At 40.0% G+C, this 21,805-nt stretch overlaps 1 protein-coding gene across 1 annotated transcript; it reads left to right on the top strand.

The window, feature by feature from the left end:
• The first annotated feature begins 7,139 nt into the window (after positions 1–7,139).
• Positions 7,140–20,858, top strand: PGRMC2 (progesterone receptor membrane component 2). Its single transcript, XM_081134045.1, has 3 exons — positions 7,140–7,935; positions 18,552–18,707; positions 20,138–20,858. The coding sequence occupies exons 1-3, from the start codon at positions 7,446–7,448 to the stop codon at positions 20,233–20,235; spliced, it is 744 nt and encodes a 247-aa protein (XP_080990171.1). The 5' UTR covers positions 7,140–7,445; the 3' UTR covers positions 20,236–20,858.
• Positions 20,859–21,805: the final 947 nt, after the last annotated feature.

Here is a 21,805-nt window from a genome sequence, read left to right as displayed (position 1 = left end):
ATATCAAAGACAGAGTCAAACACACTTTCGAGCCCAGAACCTTCCAATTACCAATTTATTTTCACCACCCACAGTTCTTGTACCAAGTGCATATCTTCCCTTTAAACTGCCTCTAGAAGACCTCATGGTGATTGCTTCTTAAAACCAGGAGAGAGAAACAGAAAATTAGCACATAGTGAATCAGAACAAAGACATGCAAAAGCACTTTTATACCTGACAAATGATACCCAGGCCAGAATGGCTTTGCATGAATGTAATAACAAATCCCAAGAATGAACAGTACTCAGAAAGACCTGGGGGGGGGGGGGGGAAATTCCTGGTGGAAGGGTTCAATGGGGGGGGAGGGGGAAAGGGAGACCTATGTAATACTTTCAACAATAAAGAAAAGAAAAGGAAAAAAAAAAGAGATTGGGAAGTAGCTGCAAAGGTAAAAGAGCCTTAGCAAAAGTTATCAAAGTCCATCAAGCACCCTCCAAGGAGACTGGTGGCTGGCTGTCCAGTCCTTAATGACAAGAGCTGCCTAAAACCTGTCCATTTCAGGAAGCCCAAAAATCATGAAGGGAAAAGACCAACAGATTTACCACATAAAAATTAAGCATTTCTATAAAGTAAAGGATGCTTTTAAAAAATCAAAATGTGAATGAACATTTGACCACATGGCAGAAAAAGGGTTAACATTACTACTAGTATAAACACTCATCCCCCAAAATGATCAAAGATAAAACCCAAGAGAAAAAAATAAACCGGAGAGGAAATGAATAGACAAGTCATGGACAAGGAAATGCAAATATCTCAAAAATACAGAGAAAAATTCTTAACCTCACCTGTAGTCAGGAAACATACAAATCAAATCATAGGTGCAACTGTTTTTACCGACCACGGTGCAAAAACAAACCAACAAAAACAAAAAAACCCCTGAGAATATCAGTATCGTGAGAACTAGTGAGGGTATAGGGGAGTAGATACCGTCCCACATTTCTTGGTGTGTAAGAATGCTACATAATCCTTGGAACATAATCTAGCCATGTATAATAAAATAAGCATGCCCTCTGATCTCAAACCCCACTTTAGAGAATTACATACTGAAGCACTTTAAGTAGTGGGAAAAACAACAACAAACCCTCAATATTTATCAATAGGAGAATGACTAAATAAATTCTGGACATCTAAATAAATACTGTCCAGTTATTTAAAAGAACAAAAATAGCATTATTTGGGAGATAGTAAAAGGCAGTGGCTAGCATTGTTGACTTGAGAGACACATTGCCCAAGTTCAAACTGCTGCTCCACAATCATTAGCTGTGTGACCTTTGGCAAATTTATCACATCTCAGTTCTTTGATCATCCAATGGGGCTGAGTACCTACCTCATATGGTAGTTATGAGGTAAATAAGATAAAGCATAATGCTTGGCATCTAGCAAGTACTGGGGAGAACTATATATATTGTACAGCACAGGTTATTTTAGTTAAAAGTATATATATTTTAAAGCACACTGTGCATGTATGTGTGTGACAGTGAGAGGAAAGGAGAAAGTTTTTTACTTTTTGTACATCTCTGTGTTCTTAGGCTTGTTGCAAAGAGCATGTAATTACTTTTGTAGTTTGAAAGAATAACCCAATAATATTTTTTGGAAGTGGGGTGGGTGAGGGTGCTAGCAGGAGTGGGGGATACAAAATACACTTTTAAAATCTCTGTGGGGAAGTAGAATGAAAATACAAATTCAAAGAGAAAAAAGAATAATGTAAAATTTCTGTAAAAAATGGATGATATGAATATTCAATTTCTATGGGATTTAATTTCATGAAATGCATTTTGAAGTGGCATAGCCCTTTTTATTTTAAAATATTCATATTTATATTATATCAGAAATTATATCTTTTGCAACTAAATTTAGGACAAAAAATTTTACATGTCAAATTAGAAATTATTTTAGGACGGTATGTCAGCAAAAATGTATGAATATCATTGCCTAACCCTTTCGGCTTACCCATTGAGATCAACTTGGGGTATGGTTATCCCCCTTGGGTAAGAAGTCAGCAGTCAATTAGGGTAGTCTTGCTCCCATCTTCATAAGGCCACTTCTCCAATACTGACTTCACCTCTTTTGTGTGATCTCCTGGGGCCACTGGTAAAGTAGATTTTGTTCCCAGAATGCCATGAATGGGTCAGAACAGTGCACCAATTAAATCAGCTCTAATGCTATTTGAAACCCAAGGCTATATATAATTCACAACCTGTCCTATTGCCATCTCAAATTATGTCCCACTACCTTCTTCAACATAATCAGAAGTTCTAAAAGATCAAATGATAACATAACATACTCTAAAAATTAAGAGCCAAAAAGATGTTCTCAATTTGATTATGAACCCTTCCCAAAATGAATTTTCCAGGGAGAAATGAAAAGTCCAGAGATTCAATTATCTTGTTCTAAATTAAAGCCCAAAGTAATCAGTACCAACTTCTTGTTAAAGTCCAAAATTATTAATGTCCAACATTGAACTCTCTTGCTCTTGTGAATTAAAGTTCAAACAAGAGGTTTTGTCACTCCCTGGAAGTGAACTTAGCTCCTAAAACTGAAGCTTCCCTTCCCCCAGAGGATCTATCTTTTAAGTTCATCCCAGGCCTCCCTTGGCATGGGCAGGCCCCTGTGAAACGTGGTATGAAGCAGCAGAGCCAAAGCACACTTTCTGTGTGTGGTGCTGGCTCCCATGAGAAAGGGGTAGGAAGAAGGTGGGTTGTATGTGCCAAACTTACACATCAGGAAACTTGCTAGTAGCACTGGAATAGAATATCAAGCGTTATGTTAGTGGCACCCCCTCCATACTTCCAGAAACATCTGATGTGGGAAAGAAGTGTTTTCCCCTAAAATTGGGAAATATAACAGAATTACAAGAAACAGTCTCTCTTATTTGAGAAATATTTATTGAGCTCAAATTTCTGAGCTAGATCTGCTGGGAGATTCATAAGTGAATCAGAGCTGATTGCTGCCTAACAACCAACCACTAACATTTATAACATACCCATATATGTGAATGTGACATGTTTTAGGTTTTTTGTTACAGCAGTGCTTTACTTCTGGTACCATTTTTGTATTAGTATAGATTAGGCTTTGTTTGCTACCAAACAACCCCAAATATCTCAGTGACTTGGGATAGCATAGATGTATTTCTCATTCATACTGCCATATGTTAGCCAAGGGCTCTTTTCCACTTTGTCCTGAATCTATGACCCTATCTGATGGAAACAGCCATTTGAGATGTTGTTGTGGTAGACTAAAGAGGGCCACAAATTCTATCACTCTTCTCCCCAATTCCCATCAAGTGGTAGAGTTTATGTTCCCTCCCCTTGAAACTGAGCTGGCCCTGTGACTGCTTTAACCAACTGGATGTGTTATTCCCTGCCGAAGACCTACAAAAACCTGGAAGCTTTTGCTTTTGCACTTTTGAGAGTCCTGAGCCACCAAGTAAGAAATCAGGCTACTCTGCTGGAGAAGCCATGTGAAGTGAGGCCCTGGGATAACACTGGGAAGGAGAAAGGCTTGGCCATTCTAGCATCCCAGTCAAGCCTCTAAATTACTCCAGCCCCAGACAATAGCCAGCTGAAACCACATGAGACCCCAAGCAAAATTAGGCAACTGTCCATGAACCCATTCAACCTATAAAACCATCAGAGATAATGAAATAGTTATTATTGCTTTAAGTTACTAAATTTGGGGTGGTTTGTTATACAGCAATAGATAACTAAAACATTACATCACTGTGTCAAAAGGAAAGAGACACCGTGAGAAATTGTACACAGGTTCCTAAAGCTTCTACAGATTACTTCTATTTCATGGGCCATGCTGAGTTCAAAGGAGCAGGGAAATGCAAGTCTACTACGTGTGTGGGAAAACAAATGAAAATATTTGGTGACTAGTACTTATATGTCCCAGAGAGGTCAGGGCTAGAGAGATATATCTTCCATAAAGGTGAGAAGTAAATCAGTAAGTAGATGAAATCTCAAGGAAAAAGGAGTAACAAAGGGCGAAAAGAACATAGATGACAAGAGATGCTTGTAGATGACCTCTTGGCAAGGGAGGGGTGGACATGAGGAGGAAAAGGAGAATGAAAGAGTCAGAAAAGAAACAGCTACAGAAGCAAAAGGAGAAATCTTAGGATCCAAAGGAGAGCTTCAAGAACAGAATAGTCAAGAAAAGCATAAAAGGCAAAAATTGGTGGTATAGGGAAGGAATGCATAGGAATTCAAAGAAAGAGGTCAGTGTGGGCTGGTGTGGCCAGACATAGGACAGGGGTAGTATTACAGAAGGAATTAGAAGGTAATAGAATTTGGATGGTTGGAGAGAGAAGGGTACTCTCAGTGAGGAAATACCATGAGTAAATTCTTGGAATGGGGAATGAACTTAACAATGGAGGGGAGTGAGACTAGTTATTGTAAAGGGAAATATATCACTGCAATAAAGGGTGTGTCAGGAGTAACAGTAAAAGTGGATTAGGTTTGCTGTGGAAGGGATGGCAGGGAAGCCGTTTGTGGATTAATGGAGGCCTTTGAATGCCAATTGAGATTTCTGAGTTCTTTCCCTCAAATAGTTGAGCATCGCTGGAGGTAGGTGCCCGAATAAAGGAAATCAACATGTAGGACAAGTTCTTTCATGTGGGAATGAAGGAAGGGAAGACAGAGTAGGTCAGCAGTCGAGAGTTATTGCAGTATTCAAAGCAGGAATATCATTTGTGAAAGATCATTGGGGGGGGGGGCAAGAAGTCCCTCCTAGACAAGGTGAGGGGGTTTAGAATGAGAATAAGTTGCTCAGAGGACTAAAAAAGTAAGAGGAAGGGCTTCAAGTGTGAAGAAGCTAAGATATTTATCAAGAGTATAAGACATTTAACTTTTTACTTCTCATGGCAGACATTTGTTACCTACCCAACATTCCCCACCCTACTTCCTTCCTTGAGAGCACAACAATACTGCTCAATTCCTCTATTCCCTCCAAACTAATCAAGGAAAAAAACCCTACATACTCATAATTCAGCTCCAAGGTAAATCCTGTTTGGTCTAAGCCAGTAGTTCTCAATCAGTACCATCTCTATAGGGCGTGTGTGGGGTGAAGAGGGGTTTTCTTGGTGTCACAATGCCTGGGGTATACTACTGACATTTAGTGGGAAGGGACCAATGATGCAAAAGGTCTGGCAATGCAAGCCACAGTCCTGCAGTAAGAGCTGCCAAAAGTCAGGTAAACAGTAACCAATCATGGTAGCCCCTTGCTCTTTGTCAGTTACTGCTTTAGGAAATCGCTAGTGACACAGTTCTGGTCAGTAAGATATAAGGGTAGTCTTCTCTAAGGCCCCTGGGGTGGTTTCTTTCTGCTGGTTGATGTTACCCCAACTGTATGACACCTGAGACCACAGCCACCACCTCCTTCCCAATCTCTCTGTTTCCATCATTGGCCCTTCCATTTCCTTTTATCAAGTTCTGAGGCAGTTTTGAGCTCTAACCCTTAAACTTAGGTTGACCACTCATTCAGATTTGCCTGGGATAACAACGTGATTTTACTCCTGTTCTCCCAGTGTAATTAATAGCGCCCTCTTTCATTTCCAAAAATTTTACAGATTGGAAGAGGTTAGATTATATGGTCACTTACTTATTCCCAATTAAATCCTGTTCGCTCTGACTCAAGAAAATACTTCTAAAGCAGGGGTCTGCAAACTATGGCCTGTGGGCTGTTTTTGTACCTCCAGGGAAGAAAAAAAACCTCTGTTTTTACATTTTTAAATGACTGAAAAAAGTAAACAGAATATTTCGTGATACCCCAAATTATATTAAAATTTCAGTGTCCATAAATAAAGTTTTACTGGAACCCAGCCTTGACAATTCCTTTATGTATACAGTCTATGGTTGCTTTCTTACTACAGTGTAGACTTGACAGACAACACCGACAATATTCATGTTTGGTCTTCTATAGAAAAGCTTACAGACCCTTGCTCTTAGTGCCACCATGAGTTCTGGTTTTCCTCACTGGTTGCACAAATGGAAAAGGCTAACTGGTTTTTCCATTCTTTCCCCATTCCAATCCTTCATACACTGGTAAATCTCTCTAGAGAAGAGTTCTGATCCTGTCACTTGCGCTTTCATTACCTTTGTCTCCTCCAAATCCGGCAGTATGAGGTCCCAGCCCAGCCCTGATACTAAAGACTAAAACCGAGTTTTCCAGACTTTGCTCCTCTGCACTCCTTAAAGCCAGAATGAACCACCTGCTGTCCCTCTAACAAGCCCACTTGCGCTCCTGTCACTCGCCCCCACTGCTTGCCCAGGTCTCTCCTCCGTCTCGTCGGCTCCTCAGGTGAAACGAAAACTGTTAGTCCCTCAATACACCTTCCCTCCTTCTTCACACGGGGAGCGCACGGCAGGTAGCTGTGGGGTGGCGGGTGACTCCGCGACACACAGACATTGACACAGACCAGGGCAGGAGACAGCACGTCGTGCGAGTGAGGTGAAGAGCCGGTAATGAGGCTCCAGAGGTGACATTTAAGCTGGAATTTTAAGGACTCGAGAGACTAAGACTCTGGAAGGGCCACTTCATCCTACGCACTTCTCTGTCACCTTAGGTATGATTTAAGGAGTAACGACACCTTTAGACTAAAACCGGAGAGAAAATTCTACAACAGCAGCCTTGGCCCAAACCATCAGGGAATGGCTGCGCAGGGTCAGAGAGGACAGCCTGTAGCTCCGGACGCCAAACCACCCCGGTGCGTGCTCCGCTCACTGTCTCCGCGCCAGGGAGACCCGCGCGTCTCCGAAACTTCTGGGCTGCAGCTTGGTCTGCGCGCCCGCGTCCCCAGCTTCCGGGCGGGCGCGAAGGAGCCCAGGGGAGAGACGCCCCTCACCAGTTTGTGCCAGCAGTTAAAACTCTGTCGCGGCCTCCCGCAAAGCCGCCAGACCGCGTCCTCAGACAGGCGCCCCCGGCCGGGCCCCACCTCCGCTGCCGCTTGGGAGCACGTGAAGCGCGCGGGCGGAGCGACAGCGAACAGGCGGGTATTCGCGGACGCGAATCCAGAGCAGCAAAAGGAAGCGATCCCGGGGCGCACGCGCACAGCGAGGGACTGGGAGGAGCGAGTCTCCAGATAGGGCTGCGGGGAAAGGAGAGCGCGTGGCGCTCCGGCACCTGCGCACGCGCCGTGGTCCCGCCCCGCCCATACGCGCGCGCGCGCGCGCGCGCCCCTTGCAGCTTCTTTTCTTCAGGCCAGCCGCCCTCTACTATTTCTGGGAACCTAGGCCAGGAGCCGGAGCGGGGAAGTGTGGGGCGAGGTGGGCGGGGCGTCTCACGCGAGCGCGGTCCGCAAAAAAGGGGAGGGGGAGGGAGATCCTAGACAACGTTTCCCCGTCAACACCCAATCAGGAGCAGGCCTGACCCCGCCCCCTCCCCTCACGTTATTGGCTGGGAGGCGCAAGATGGGCGGGGCTGGCTGTGGGGTTGGGGCGGGCAGGGGGCGGGGACAAGGAGGAAGGCGCTGGCGGGCAGTGATGGCGGCGGGTGATGGGGACGTGAAGCTAGGCACCCTGGGGAGTGGCAGCGAGAGCAGCAGTGAAGGCAGCAGCGGGAGCTCGGGCGGCTCCGGAGCGAAGGCAGAGGGGGGCGGCTGGGCAGCAGCGGCGTTGGCGCTTCTGACGGGGGGCGGGGAGATGCTGCTGAACGTGGCGCTGGTGGCGCTGGTGCTGCTGGGGGCCTACCGGCTGTGGGTGCGCTGGGGGCGGCGGGGTCTGGGCGCCGGGGCCGGGTCGGGCGAGGAGAGCCCCGCAGCCGCTCTGCCGCGCATGAAGAAGCGCGACTTCAGCTTGGAGCAGCTGCGCCAATACGACGGGTCCCGCACCCCGCGCATCCTGCTCGCGGTCAATGGGAAAGTCTTCGACGTGACCAAAGGCAGCAAGTTCTACGGCCCTGGTAAGGAGGACCTGGAAGGGGAGGGGAGAACCCCCTGCAGCGCTACCCCCTTTTGATGGGGAGGCCCCTGGGCCCCGGGGTTACTTGGCCCAGCCTTCTCGAAGTCTGGACCTCCGCGCCTTGGCTGCCGCACCTGGGACGGCCGACCCCGCACACACCCCCGGCCGCTGGCACCTCCAGCTTGTCCCCTGAAGTCGGGGACCCAGTGTTGCCCCAGGATGCAGCTCTCTGCTTTCATTTTAATCCCATCCCATCCCATTTCTCTCCGCAGCCTTTTTTGGGACTGAATTTTTCAAAATCCTTTTGGTTGTCGCCAGTCACGCCTGGCCCCTCAAGCTTTGCCGAGCTGTCTGACTCCTGGGATGGGTGGGGGTAGGAGGCAGGGGAGATTTCTAAAGGAGGGGCCTGAAGTTCTAGTCTAGGCCCTGTAATTCACAGCTTTCCTTTCTTTATTCTTTTTGCCACTGATCGCCCTTTCCCCACTACTACTCTCCGTAAGGCCACGTTTTAGTACACGTAGTTCCAAGTCCCAACCCTGTAGTCTGTGAAGTCTGGGCATATAAGCAACACTTCAGACTTTTTTTTAAAACCAGTTTTTGTATGGAGATGCTTTCCAAGATTAACAATGTATGTGGGATGAGGACAGACCAGAATGAAGATCTTAAGACTAGCAAGGGTATTCGCCCAGAGTTTTGGGGGTGGAGCTCATATACCCAGCAGGCATGTGAGTCTGGTATGTTTTCTCTCTCTTTTTTTTCTTTTTTTGTAGTACGAAGGCAGGTATTCAAACACACGTTGATAATGACTTACTCTGTTTTCACAGAGGAGAAAAAAACTTTAAAAAGCCATAAATTCATACCCCCCATGCACCAGTTCTGCAAGTTAAACATATTTAGAGCTTTGCTTTCAGAGAACCGTGTGTGTATGGTAGTTGGTGTAGAAACCCTTCTTTTACTATGCAGTTATAGCATACATTTCAGTTCAGACTCATGGATCCTGTTGGTGTACCATAAAATTGAGCAACATTGTACATCCTAGTTGTGTAGTAGGTCTAAGCTTAAGAAAAGTGACAGTAAAAAATTAGTAATGAAATTAGAGACCTAGAGTGAGTTATTCAAAAAGAGTACGTCCAGGTCTTAAAGTCAAGGGGGTTGGCAAGTCTTAAAGATAAGTTGGTTTCCTCTGTGATTAAGTCTGTTGGTGCGTGAGATTTATTGACACTTGCTAATATATACTTCTGATTTCAGTGCTTTGTGACTGAAAAAGAGTTTAGAAGTGCTTTGGTTTGTTGTTTGCTAATTAGAATAGAGATAAGGAATTGGAGATTTTATGTACTGAACTTTTTCTTAGTTGCTTGTAATTTTGTGTGTATGTCTACATTCAACCACACTAAGTCTTGGCTTGTAAAGTATATGCTTCTAGTTATACAAATATGAAAAACAGATTGCTTATGTCAGCTGAAATGGTTAATACTTTTTCTGTTTACTTAAGAGCATGTGAGACAAGAAAATAGGGCCAAAGTACAGTATTTAGATGCACAGACCAAATTAAATACAGTATGTAATTTTTTTTTTAAATCAGGCTTTACACAGTATTTTGTACCTAAAGTTTTTCCTCCATTGATATTAAAATGTGTGTTCAGTGATTAGAAATTGTGTTCAGGTTTAGATTTTTAATATGGAGCTTACCCAACTAAAAGATCTGCCATTGTAGCCCCTGTCTAAGCTGACAGTGAAGCAAACAAAGTTTTAGTGCAAGGAAGCATATTTGTCCTCACACGTTATGCCTTGCCACTATCTGAAAATAGCTAGGAGAGACTGTCATAGACACAGTTTGGCAGCCTCCAGCGGCAAATGTTCTGCAACAGAAATTAAAAATTAAGATAAGAGTCATAGGTGTAATGTAGATAGCCTTTGTGTGGCTTGAGCAGTGAGGGGACTCCTCAGATAACAACGGAGAAGTCAGTTTTAGGTTAGCTTCTACCCATTCCCAGCCTAAGAGTGATAGTCAATTATTTTGTTGTAGGTATTTATTGATCAACAATCTAATAGAGATATTTGGAATATTTTATTATTGAACCATAAAGGTAGCTGGATCATCTTATGCACTTGGAATATGTAAAAGATGTAGCACTTTGCAAAAGTCTTGAAGCCAAATTTCTGACTATAAAACAGATATAAGTTCTGTTTTGGTTTTAATTTTTATTTTTGTCCTCAAATTAAGCAGTTCTGTAGCAAAATAATTCAGAAGCAGCAATCCTTATCTGAGAATCTGAATAGCTTGAAAGAATGACCTAAGGGCTCCAGAAAGCCTAGTTTCTATGCCTAGCCAATATCTACTCCCATTTTTCAATAATGGTTTTAGAGTTAAAGAGTGTTTTGAGTATTTTTTCTTTTTTCTATGTTGAAGATACTTTTTTGGTCATTTTTAAAGTTCAGATTCTTAAAAAAAATTAAATATTGACAATTTAGTGGATATGCACATGTTGGCCAACAGTTGACATTAACTACATTTGTCAATATTAAATTTAGTAACTGTTCGGCCAGCATGTGAGGAAAGTGGTCATGTGAGAAACAGTGAATGTGGGAGGAGAAAGGAAACCAGATTTGTTGAGCACCTACTACATTGGATCCATTAATTTGTCATCTGCACAATGCCTCTGAGTTTAGTAGGTATTCCTGTCCTTCAGATGCAGAGTCTGAGGTTTCGGTATTCTGGGTAAATTTTCTTGGCTCACACAGACATGGCATTCAAATCCAGATCTATTTGACCACAAAGGCTATCTACACTATTTCAGGTAAACTGATTCTTGGGATAAGCTTGTAGACAATCTATCTTACTGGGTTGTTTTTTTTTATACCCTCTCCTAGTTGCCATCAGTATCTCAGGAGAATGTCCATCCCGAGGACTGTATACCACCTGCTAAGTCATCCGGTCTGGCCCTGCCAAGGCAACTGCAGGCGGGACTTGAAATTCAATAAATTTAATTAAATACATAACTGAATATAGCAGGATAATTTTTAAGTTGATAATTTTGTATGGCTTGCGAATGATGTTATAAATATCCAAATGACCCTTCGCAGAAAAAGGTTCCCCACTCCTGATTTAAAGCTTCAAAGAAACACACTTCCGTAGCTTTATGTTGTACTGTCCAGTATGGTAGCCACAAACCATATGTGACTTTTTAAATTAATTAGATTAAATATAATTTTGAATTGAGTTTCTCACTCACACTACCCACATTTCAGGTGTTCGGTAGCCACATGGCTACCATATTGAACAGTGAACTCCATAGGGCATTTCCATCTCTGAAGATATTCTCATTTTGCAAATGTGGAAACAAACTCAGAGGTTTTGCCCATATATCTAGTAAAGGGCAAAACTAGAAATCAAACCCAGTGAACTGGCTTCACAAGCCATCCCTTCCCATTGTATCACAACATAATTTCACAGGTTTCCAGAGTCAATAGATTAGGAGGATTCAAACAGATAGTCTAATTTTAAATAATTTGATTTACTATTACTGCAGTAGAACTCTACTAAAAACTGGTTTTATTCATTAGGATGACAAGAGATTTTATAACTTACCTTTCTAATTGTTTATCCCACGTTTCTGAGATTTAAATATATTGCTTCCCCCCGTACTCTGTGTAGAGTATTTTGATATATACCAACACTGTATTTTCTTCAACTTAACTTTTAAATTACACTGAAAAGACAAATAAGTCATACACAAGAAATCCCTGATGAGATGTCTGATATTTGGGAGGTTGGGGAAAGGAACACATGTGCGTTTTAAGTGTTTTTCCTTTTTTTGAACTTTATCTTCAATATGTTCACTTACAGTTTACAAAACTGCAGTTGAAGCAAGAGTTGTAACATACAGACCAGGCCCAACCTAACCTAGTCCTTCATGGATGTGCTATTGACACTATCCCGCTCCCATCCCAGCTTCTTGCTTTGAGGCCAACTGGTCTGTTGTTAGGGCTTAATGCCCATTCACATCCATTACCTACCTGTAAAATAAAAGGATCAGCTTAGTTTTCTGATGAATTTTAATAGTCTGCTCAAATGTATACGTACTAGTTTTTTCCTCAGTACCTACATGGTTGTCTCCTCTGAGTTCAATATTTAAGGGAATTGTATTTGTGTTAAATATTATTGCAAGGTATAAAAGTATAGCTTAAAGCATGTATGAGGGCCTAAGATGTTTAGAGCTGGAAGAGTAGATTTAGTAACATCTGGAGTTAGCCATTCACATTCTTTTAATAGTTTTCAATCTATGACATAGCCCACTCCTCCCCCGACCCCATACCCATGACAGACATTACTAAATAACTGCTGTACGCTTAGAACCTGCATCCTGTCTCAAGATCTTTAATGAAGATTTCAGCTTCATTTTTAAATAGTACGGAGGAGTTGCCTGGATTTCATTACAGTGCTACCTCCTTACTAGTTTTCAGATTTGACTTCAGCCTTCATTTGATTATTCTTTTTCTATCCTTTTACTTTCAATCAATATGTGTTATGTTTTATTTTTCCCTTATAAATAACCAATAGCTGGATTTTTTTCCCATTAAATCTGTTTTCAACACTATGTCTCTTAACAGCTTAGTTTAATCGTTCTGTTTGTTTTCTCATTACTAGTTATTTAGATTTATTTCTGCCATCTTATTATTTCTCTTTGTCATACTTTTCTCTTTTTCCCACCTTTTTCCCCTTTTCAGATCAATTTTTAAAAATTATTTCACTTTTTCTCCCCTACTGATTTGGATGCATTCTATTTCTATTTAAGACACTTAACTGGCATTTGACAGAATATTTCTTTTTTAAAAAAAAAATATCTTTATTAATTTCAGAGAGAGGAAAGGAGAGGGAGAAAAAGATGGAAACATCAATGATGAGAGAGTCATTGATCGGCCGCTTCCTACACGCCCCCGACTGGGGATCAAACCTGCAACCCCGGGCACGTGCCCTGACCAGGAATGGAACCCCGATTGCCTGAATCCTAGGTCGATGCTCAACCGCTGAGCCACACCCTGCCAGGCTGACAGAATATTTCTTAATAAATATACAAAACTACCATGTATACAAATGGATGGTGGCCCTTGGAGTTGTGTAGTACACAGGCATATGCCATAGCTCTGGTTAGAAAGCTTTAATTCTAATCCCTCCCCCAACCTATTTTCAGTGTTACTGCTATTAGACTCTTAGTTCCACTGTATTTTTTCAAACTCCATCCCCAAATTGGTTAAATTGCTATTTCCTTCTAATCAGTAGTCAACAGAGTTATCATTTTCTTTATTCATTGCTGTTTGTTGCATCTTATTTCTTTCTTCAAGGGTTCAGTTTTCATTTTAGTGTAGAACGTCCTATAGTTATTTCATTGGTAGGAAAAAAATCCTGGTTCTGTCGTCCCTCACTCAGGAATGACAGTATAGTTTTAGGATATAAAATTGTAGGTTGTTATTGTACCTAAAATCTTCAGTGGTATTATGTCATTGTCTTCTGCTTCTCTTTAAGTTCACTTTTGGTTTGTTTTTCATTCCTTTAATATATTTTTTCCCTTTGGTTGTACAGCAGGTCCTCGAATAACTGTTTTGTTCAACATTGTTTTGTTATAACATTGATGAGAAAAAAAATTGATTCCCAGCTGGGGCCACTGTCTGTGGAGTTTGCATATTCTTCCCATGTCTGCATGGGTTTTCTCTGGGGACTTTGGTTTCCTCCTATACCCCAAAGATGTGTACGTTAGATGAATTGGTGTGTTTACATTGTGCTGATCTGAGTGAGTAGGGGTATGAGTGGCCCTGTGATGAATGGGGGTCCTGTACAGGATGGGTCTCTTCTTGCACCCTGAGCTGCTGGGATAAGATCTGGCCACCCTCGTCCCTGAACTGGAAAACTCGGGTTGAAAAGAATTCTCTTGTTTTTATTCATCTTTCTTAAATTATGTATAGCTCACATTTATTTCAGTGTTTAATATTGAAATAATGAGTCTTTATTTACAAGTTTGGTGATATTTTTGTGACCAGAAATTGCCATAGGAACTGAACTCTTGCTAGCTTATGGTAAAATTGGTTATGTTGTATATCATTTCACGTAGAGTTGCAGTTTCCAAGAACCTATCAACGGCATTAAGTGAGGACTTGCTATAGTTGAGACTTTTTTCCCTTTGGGTTGTTTTTTTTTAATTTTTGATTTTAGAGGGGAATGGGTCGGGGGCAGGAGAGGAAAGAGAAAGAGAAAAACATCAATTTGTTTTTCCAGTTATTTATGCATTCATTGGTTGATTCTTGCATTTCACCCTTACTGGGAATCGTACCTGCAACCTTGGCACACCTGCACAGCACTCTAACCAACTGAGCTACCAGGACAGGGTCTCCCTCTTCCTTTTGGAGTTCTGTTCTTTCACTAGGATTTGTCCAGGCAGGAATTTTATTTATTTATTTTAACATGTTCCAGATTCTACTAAATCTGAAGATGTGTGCTACTCATTTATTTTAGAAAATATGAACCCATTATTTGTTCAATTATTGCTTCTCCCATTCTCTGTATTCCTTCCTCTAGAGCTCAGATACACATTAGCTTTTCGTTCTGTCCATCATGACTCTTAATCTTTCCTTATGTCCCATCTCTTAATTTCTTAATAATGTTAAGCAGACATACTGTCGTTTTTTAAGCTGCTTCTATTATCTTATTCTTGGGATGCCAGTTCTCATATCTGTTAAGTGTACTCAGTCCTCCATGGTGGTTTGTTTCTTCATGTAGTTTATTATTTTCATTGCAAACTTACCTTCAGCAGTTACTATCTTTTTGTTTCTTGGGGTATTTTCTGTGATGTTCCATCAACCCTGGGGTTGTGGAAGTCTAACTGTAGAGTGATTTGAGGTACGTTTCAAAATAGGGCCTAGTGGAAAACAGATAAAACAGTATTTTTTTGCTAGGTAATATATAGTCAAGATAGCACATTTAAAAGGATATATAGTGAAAAATAAGTCTCCTTCCCACAACCCAGCCACCATGTTCCCCTCCCTAGAGGTGAGGAACCAGTTTTAGTATTGTTCCAGAGCGTTCTCTGTAGGTGTAAGCATGTGGATATGTACTTTTCTTCTTCACACTAGTTGTAGCATACTATACAAACCTTTAACAATATTTTAATATCTTGACAGCCTTTCATATCAGTATAAAGAGAGCTATCCCATTCTTTTAAATATATGCATAATATTCTATTATATGAATATATTCTAACAACAGTCTACTGTATCTTGTTATTGCATGGTACTGCTGTAAATGTTAGTGTACATGTCACATGTGAGTAAAATTATAATTATCTATAAAACCAATTCCTAGAAGTAAGATTACTGAGTTTTAGGGTATGGATGTTGTTTGTTCTTAAATGTTTTTATTGATTTTTAGAGAGAGGAAGGGAGAGGGATAGAGAGATAGAAATATCAATGAGAGAAACACCATAGGCTGCCTCCTGCACACCCCGCCCCCCCTCCTGGGGATTTAGCTCACAACCCTGGCATGTGTCCTGACTGGGAATTGAACCCCTGACTTCTTGGTTCATCAGTCGATGATGGACCACTGAGCCACACCAGCCGGGCTAGGGTATGGACATTTTTAATTTGGGCACCTACTTCTAAGTTGCCCTCCAGAGAAGTTGGACCAATATACACTTTCATGAAATGCCTAGTTTTCACTCCTTTGTAAAAAATGTGATATTAAACTTCTCGGTCTTTCACAGTCTGAGAAGTTTACATTTTTCTTTTTCTTAGTGAAGTTGGTCATCTTCAAAAATTTGAGTCATTTATGTTTTCTTTTCTGCAAATTATCTGTTCATATATTTGCTACAGTTTTTCAGTCAGGATATTGGTCTTTTCATGTAGATTTTAGGTGTTCTTTAAAAAGTAAATCAGCCTTTTCTGTGATTTTTTTTCCTGAATTATATGTCTTTTTAGTTTATGGTGTTATAAACCACGCAACATTTTTTGGTTTTATGTTTTCAAATTCAGCTTTTTGTGGTTGCTGTGTTTTGTATCATACTTAGACTTTTTTGCACTGAAGGATTATGTTAAATAATCTGCAGTCTCTTTAATACTTCTATGGTTTTGGTTTTTTAATTCCATTTGGATTTTATTTTAAGGTATGAAATAAGGATTCGACTTTTGTTTTTCACAGAAGGCTATTCAGTCATCCCAACACCATTCATAGAGTAACTTTTTTCCCCTCCTAACACTTCTAGTATAACCTATCTGTTTACTAAATTCCAGTAGGTAATATTTAAGTCCATGCTATTTTTTCACCTTAGAATTCTCATTCTACGTGGGCTATGTAAACTGTAGTCACCAAAATACTGGGATCAGTAACATTTAGGTTTGTTACATAAGGGGGTAATGGAATAGGGAGGTATTGCTGACTTCTCAGTATACTTCTGGTTGTATTATGGATGCAGAGAAATGTACTTTAATTAGACTTCAAGTCCTTTCTCTGAGCAACATCCAATTCCAATTCTAGTTCTTAATGTTATGTTCTTCATGGTATTACAGGAAAGAGTAAAGAAAACTTATCAAAACACCTTTCCAGATTAAATGCTCCCTGAGGGAAGTTTTAAACTGTGGAGAAGACAGCTTAATACAGTTTGGAGAGTGGGGAAATAAGTTAATCACTGAATCATCCAAGAGTTAGCAAAACATTTTGCATAGAATTAGGCTTGGATTAGTAACTGTTGACTCACATACACTCTTACTAAGCTAGCCATCTAAAACCCAAAAAAGAACATGTTTTATGAAGTTTTGTTCTTACATTCATTCATTGTTAAGGCCTCCTTAGGGAAGTTGGCAGAGAAGTTTACTAGAGAAGACACTGGTATATATTAATACACTCAAAGATGGAGGGTTTTCTTTTCCTTTTTCTTTTTTTAAATATATCTTTGATTTCAGAGAGAGAAAGGGAGAGGGAGGGAGGGAGAGAGAGAGAAACATCAGTGATGAGAGAGTCATTGATCAGCTGCTTCCTTCACGCCCCCGACTGGGGATTGAGCCCTCAACCTGGGCATGTGCCCTGACCGGGAATCGAACCACAATCTCCTGGGTCCTAGGTCGATGCTCAACCGCTGAGCCACGCCTGGCCGGGCGATGGAGGGTTTTCTGATTTCTGTTTTTATAATATTCATCTTCTCTCCTTTTTACCATATATATGTATATATTATATGCTCTTCTGAATTGCTTTTTTCAGTTAATATATATATCATAGACTTCTGTGTCTGTACATACAGTTACCTAATTTTCTTTGCTAGCTATATACTACTACATTAAATTAATGTACTATAATTTATTTAACCAATATCCTGATATAGAAAATTAGGTTGTTTCATTTTTATTAGTATGTGTTTTAAACAATTGAAGTCTTTCTTATCTATACTAAAGTGTAGATTTTGCTTACCATAAGTGAATCTGTTTAAAGTAGAGGGTCAAAATTTAGTTTCTCCTTATTTGGAATTGCAGCCAATTCATTTGGCACTGTGCTAGGCATTGAGGATACAGAGATCAGTAAGACAGTTACTGCTCTCAAGGACACAGTTTGGGAATGGCTCACTCTGTAAGCATATAAATCATGCCATTCTTCCTTAGAGAGGGTGGTTCCTAATTCCTTGGACAAAATGCTAATAATTTTGTGTCAGTCAGAAGAACTGTTCTTTATAGCCACACTGTTTTCCAAAAGTTGTGATGAAAACCATTATATTTTTTAATGACTTTTCATAGTTTATATAGATAATTGTGAGTATATTATGGTAATCAGGTGTTATTTATTTTGAAAATGGGTCATATTTCTTTTTTTCTTTTTTTTTAAATATATCTTTATTGATTTCAGAGAGAAGAAAGGAGAGGGAGAGAGAGATAGAAACATCAATGATGAGAGAGTCATTGATCGGCTGCCTCCTGCACGCCCCCAACCGGGGATGGAGCCCGCAACCCGGGCATGTGCCCTGACCAGGAATTGAACCCCAATCGCCTGGATCCTAGGTCGAAACTCAGCCGCTGAGCCACGCCTGGCCGGGCGAAAATAGGTCATATTTCTGATCAGACTATTTATTCAGCAAAGAATTGTTGAACATCACATGGGCTGGGCACTGACGTAGTTAGTGGGGATACCAAGATTATTCAGTCTCTGTCCTCATATAATTTCAACCTACATTGGATAGGAGAAAAAATGTTTAGATCCACAATCACTTGAGTCTTTATATAGTACTTATCCAGTGGACGTTCAGTCAATTTTTTTTAGATGCCACAATTAATTAACAGCAATCAGTAAAGCATCATTTGGAAGCAAACTGGCTTCTAAACCTAACTGCTCAAATAACCTATTCTCTCTACTACTTCACAGTCTTCATCTTTGAATACAAGTTTTGGGGTATCTGAAATATTTGAAATGTAAGGTTTAAATTTTCAGTGAAAAACTTTCATTTGGTCAAAAGGCAGATTTCCAGGAAATTTCTTCTCATCCCACCTAGTATCTGTGTGTGTTTTGAAATTAAGGTTTCTTTTGACTTTTTCCTTTGAGACGCTCTAAAATGTTAGTTATCTAAATAATTTCTTTTTTTTCCCCCCCAGCGGGTCCATATGGAATATTTGCTGGTAGGGATGCCTCCAGAGGACTGGCGACATTTTGCCTAGATAAAGATGCACTTAAAGATGAATATGATGATCTCTCAGATTTGAATGCCGTACAAATGGAAAGTGTTCGAGAATGGGAAATGCAGTTTAAAGGTACCTTCATTTTGTTAGCTTCTTTGGAAATACTCAATCTGTGGCCAAAGAAAGTGAATGCTATTTCACATTCTTTAAGAGCCCAAGGATGCCATATGTTTTCATCATCATCATTACTTGATAGAGCAAAATGATTGTTACATGTGATTTATAAAATCCATATTTAAAAATTGACTTGTTACAAACTATAAGTCTAACAAAAATTGTGACACCTTTAGTGGTATAAGGCTTGTTTATTAATGTATAGTTTTCAAAAAATATATAGGCATGTATTTAAAACTGAACTGAATGCTAATATGATAGTATAATTTATTCTAAATGATTTTATTGATCTTATCCTCGAACTGTAAGGAAAAAATGTCATTTCTCTTTACTATACATTTGTGACATCAATTATTACCACCTATGTGACACTCTGGACCTATGTGTCCCTTGGAACAGTTCTTCTAGCTTCTTGGCACTTGTACTGGTTCTACTACTGTATAAAGCAGTCCTCCTATCTTATCCTCTTGGTTTGTCAGTTAATTCAGTTAACCTAGATTCAAATTCATAACCAAGAAATAACTGCATGTTCATCAACTTGGACATAACAGTGTTCTGCTATAATACCTGGTGACATAAAAACAAGTAATGTAATAGATCTAAGAGGAGAATTTGATAGAAGAATAGTACATTTTATTTCATCTCAGTTCTATATAAAACCTAATATTATATTTATAGATTTTAAATAATTGTTGGAAACACCCTACATTGCCACCTTGTTTCTTTATAATTTGGGCTGTTAAGAGTTAAAGAACTATGCTTTAAATCTTGAACCCACAGTGCACAATAGAGTTAGATTTCAAACTACATGTCTCTTTTCAGCCTAACCCAAGAGCCTGGGATAAGTAGCTCTGAGATGGGTCCTGGACATGGATATATATTTTCAAAAAGCTCTCTAAGTGATTCTGATGCAGTGTCCTTGATTAAGAAGTGTTAGTATGCCCACCCGACGTGGCTCAGTGGTTGAGCATAGACCCATGAACCAGGAGATCACTGATTCCTGGTCAGGGCACATGCCCAGGTTGTGGGCTCGATCTCCAGTAGGGGGCATGCAGGAGGCAGCTGATCAATGACTTTCATCATTGATGTTTCTCTCTTTCTCTCCCCCTCTCCCTTTTCTCTGAAATCAATAAAAACAATTAAAAAAAAAAAAAAAAGAAGTGGTAGTATGGAACACTCCTGCAAACCGCAATTTCCAAGCTTTATAAGTTCCCTAATCCTGTTTTCTTTTGTTCAAGCTTTACATGAGTACAAAGACCAGCCAAGGTGAGCAGTAGGAAAAATTTAGCTTGTTCTATATGATTTCAGAAGAGGCAAATGCCTTCCCTGCTGTATAATGGAATAGTGAAGCATTTTACTGCTACTGATTTTCTTTTGATGTCTTTCAGAAAAATATGATTATGTAGGCAGACTGCTAAAACCAGGAGAAGAACCATCAGAATATACAGATGAAGAAGATACCAAGGATCACAATAAACAGGATTGAACTTTGTAAACAACCAAAGTCAGGGGCCTTCAGACTGCAATTCTTACTCCCTTTCACAGAATGTCCAGCGTCTTTGGGTTTGGTTCACCTGCTGCAAAAAACATCCAACAGATTGTGTACAGCTAAATGAATCTCACTATGAAGTTTTGAAAACTAGACATTATTTATGCTGCCAAACTCATTTGTTGCAGTTGTTTTTAATGTCTGGTTGGGGCTTCATCATCTTGAAAAGAAGAGACAGGGATTTTTTTTACAGAGCAAGAAAGTTATGAGGTTGCTTTTCCTTATTTTTAAAAAATCAAAGACAACCAGATATGTATTTGCTACTTAAGTGTACAAATCTCAAACAGCAAGGGATTCCTATTTCCTGTGCTGTGCTTTTGTTTTGGTATTGAGGGAGGGAGGAGACCTGGGCAGGAGAGGTGGGGTCCACATCAATTTGAGTAGTTTAGGCTACTGAAACATTAAAATGTGAATTCCCAAACTTTTCTTTTTGGGTTTTGTCAGGGAAGAGGAAAATAAAACAACCTTTATTATTAAGAAATCTTTGCATATTAGGAGACAGGATTTCAAGTGGATTTAAGTCAAAGTAACTCTAACAGTAACTAGTTTTCATTCCTCCCCTTCCCCTAGATCAAATCAATATTACTTGTGCCTTATTTCACTTACATAGACTTGAATTATTTTTAGGGAAAGCCCCTATGTGAATTCAGAAGTCATTATAAGCAGCATTGAGACTGAAGTTGGAATCTTCTGTTGACCGCAAAACCTTGATCTCATTCTGTGTATATAGAATGTAAAAGGAATATTCAGTGTTACTGCCATATATGTTAATATACACAAACTTAATTAGCATTGTAATGGCCAAATGCATTCCCCCGTGCTTTTTTCAAAAAAATTGAAAACCAAATCAACAACTCTATCCCCCAACAGCTCCCTAATTTTAGGAGTCTGACCCTCACAGCTCACTAGTGTGGGTGCATGGGGCCGTAGTATGGATGTCGTATGGGTGTGTTTGAGTGTGTGAGAGCACCTTGGAAGGGACTCTGCAGATATGTAAATACCAGTACCGTTTTAATAAAGCATGTACAATAAACCAAAATAAGCTTGAGTTGGACTTTATATATGAACTGTGAGCCAGTGCATAATGATATGGTAGTCAAGAGTGTGCATTTGATTCAAGATAAGGAAAAGTCCTGGAAATGAAAAAGCGAGCACTGGTTAACCAAGTTGTACACATTGTACCACATTCACTGTAACTTTAGGAAGAAATTCCACTTCGTGGAACACTCAAGAGATCTGAGATTATTCAGGTAAGAATTGATATATAAAAATGTACATATTTTTACTTTATATTTTGATGCCAACTGATTATACTAGAAGTAACGGCACTCTAGTTGTTGGACAAAACAATAAAGGATATTATAACAATAGGTATTAAATGTTACTGTTGTTAGTTTGAAAAAGCCCTTATATGTCAGTTATGTGATTTCATCATGACTCTTTGGTTCTTGATTGGGGATAAGTTACACCAAAAAAGACAAATTTTATTTATAATTCATGAATTAAA

The sequence above is a fragment of the Miniopterus schreibersii genome (genome assembly GCF_964146895.1).
Source record: "Miniopterus schreibersii genome assembly, chromosome: 4".
Classification (NCBI taxonomy): domain Eukaryota; kingdom Metazoa; phylum Chordata; class Mammalia; order Chiroptera; family Miniopteridae; genus Miniopterus; species Miniopterus schreibersii.
The sequence above is the reverse complement of the archived record's forward strand: the minus strand, read 5'-3'. Positions and strand labels throughout refer to the sequence as shown.

Coding starts and splice junctions, on each gene's coding strand:
- PGRMC2 (XM_081134045.1), top strand. CDS start 7,446: ATGGGCGGGGCTGGCTGTGGGGTTGGGGCGGGCAGGGGGCGGGGACAA. Junction 7,936..18,551: donor CAGCAAGTTCTACGGCCCTG/GTAAGGAGGACC, acceptor TTTCCCCCCCAG/CGGGTCCATATGGAATATTT. Junction 18,708..20,137: donor ATGGGAAATGCAGTTTAAAG/GTACCTTCATTT, acceptor GATGTCTTTCAG/AAAAATATGATTATGTAGGC.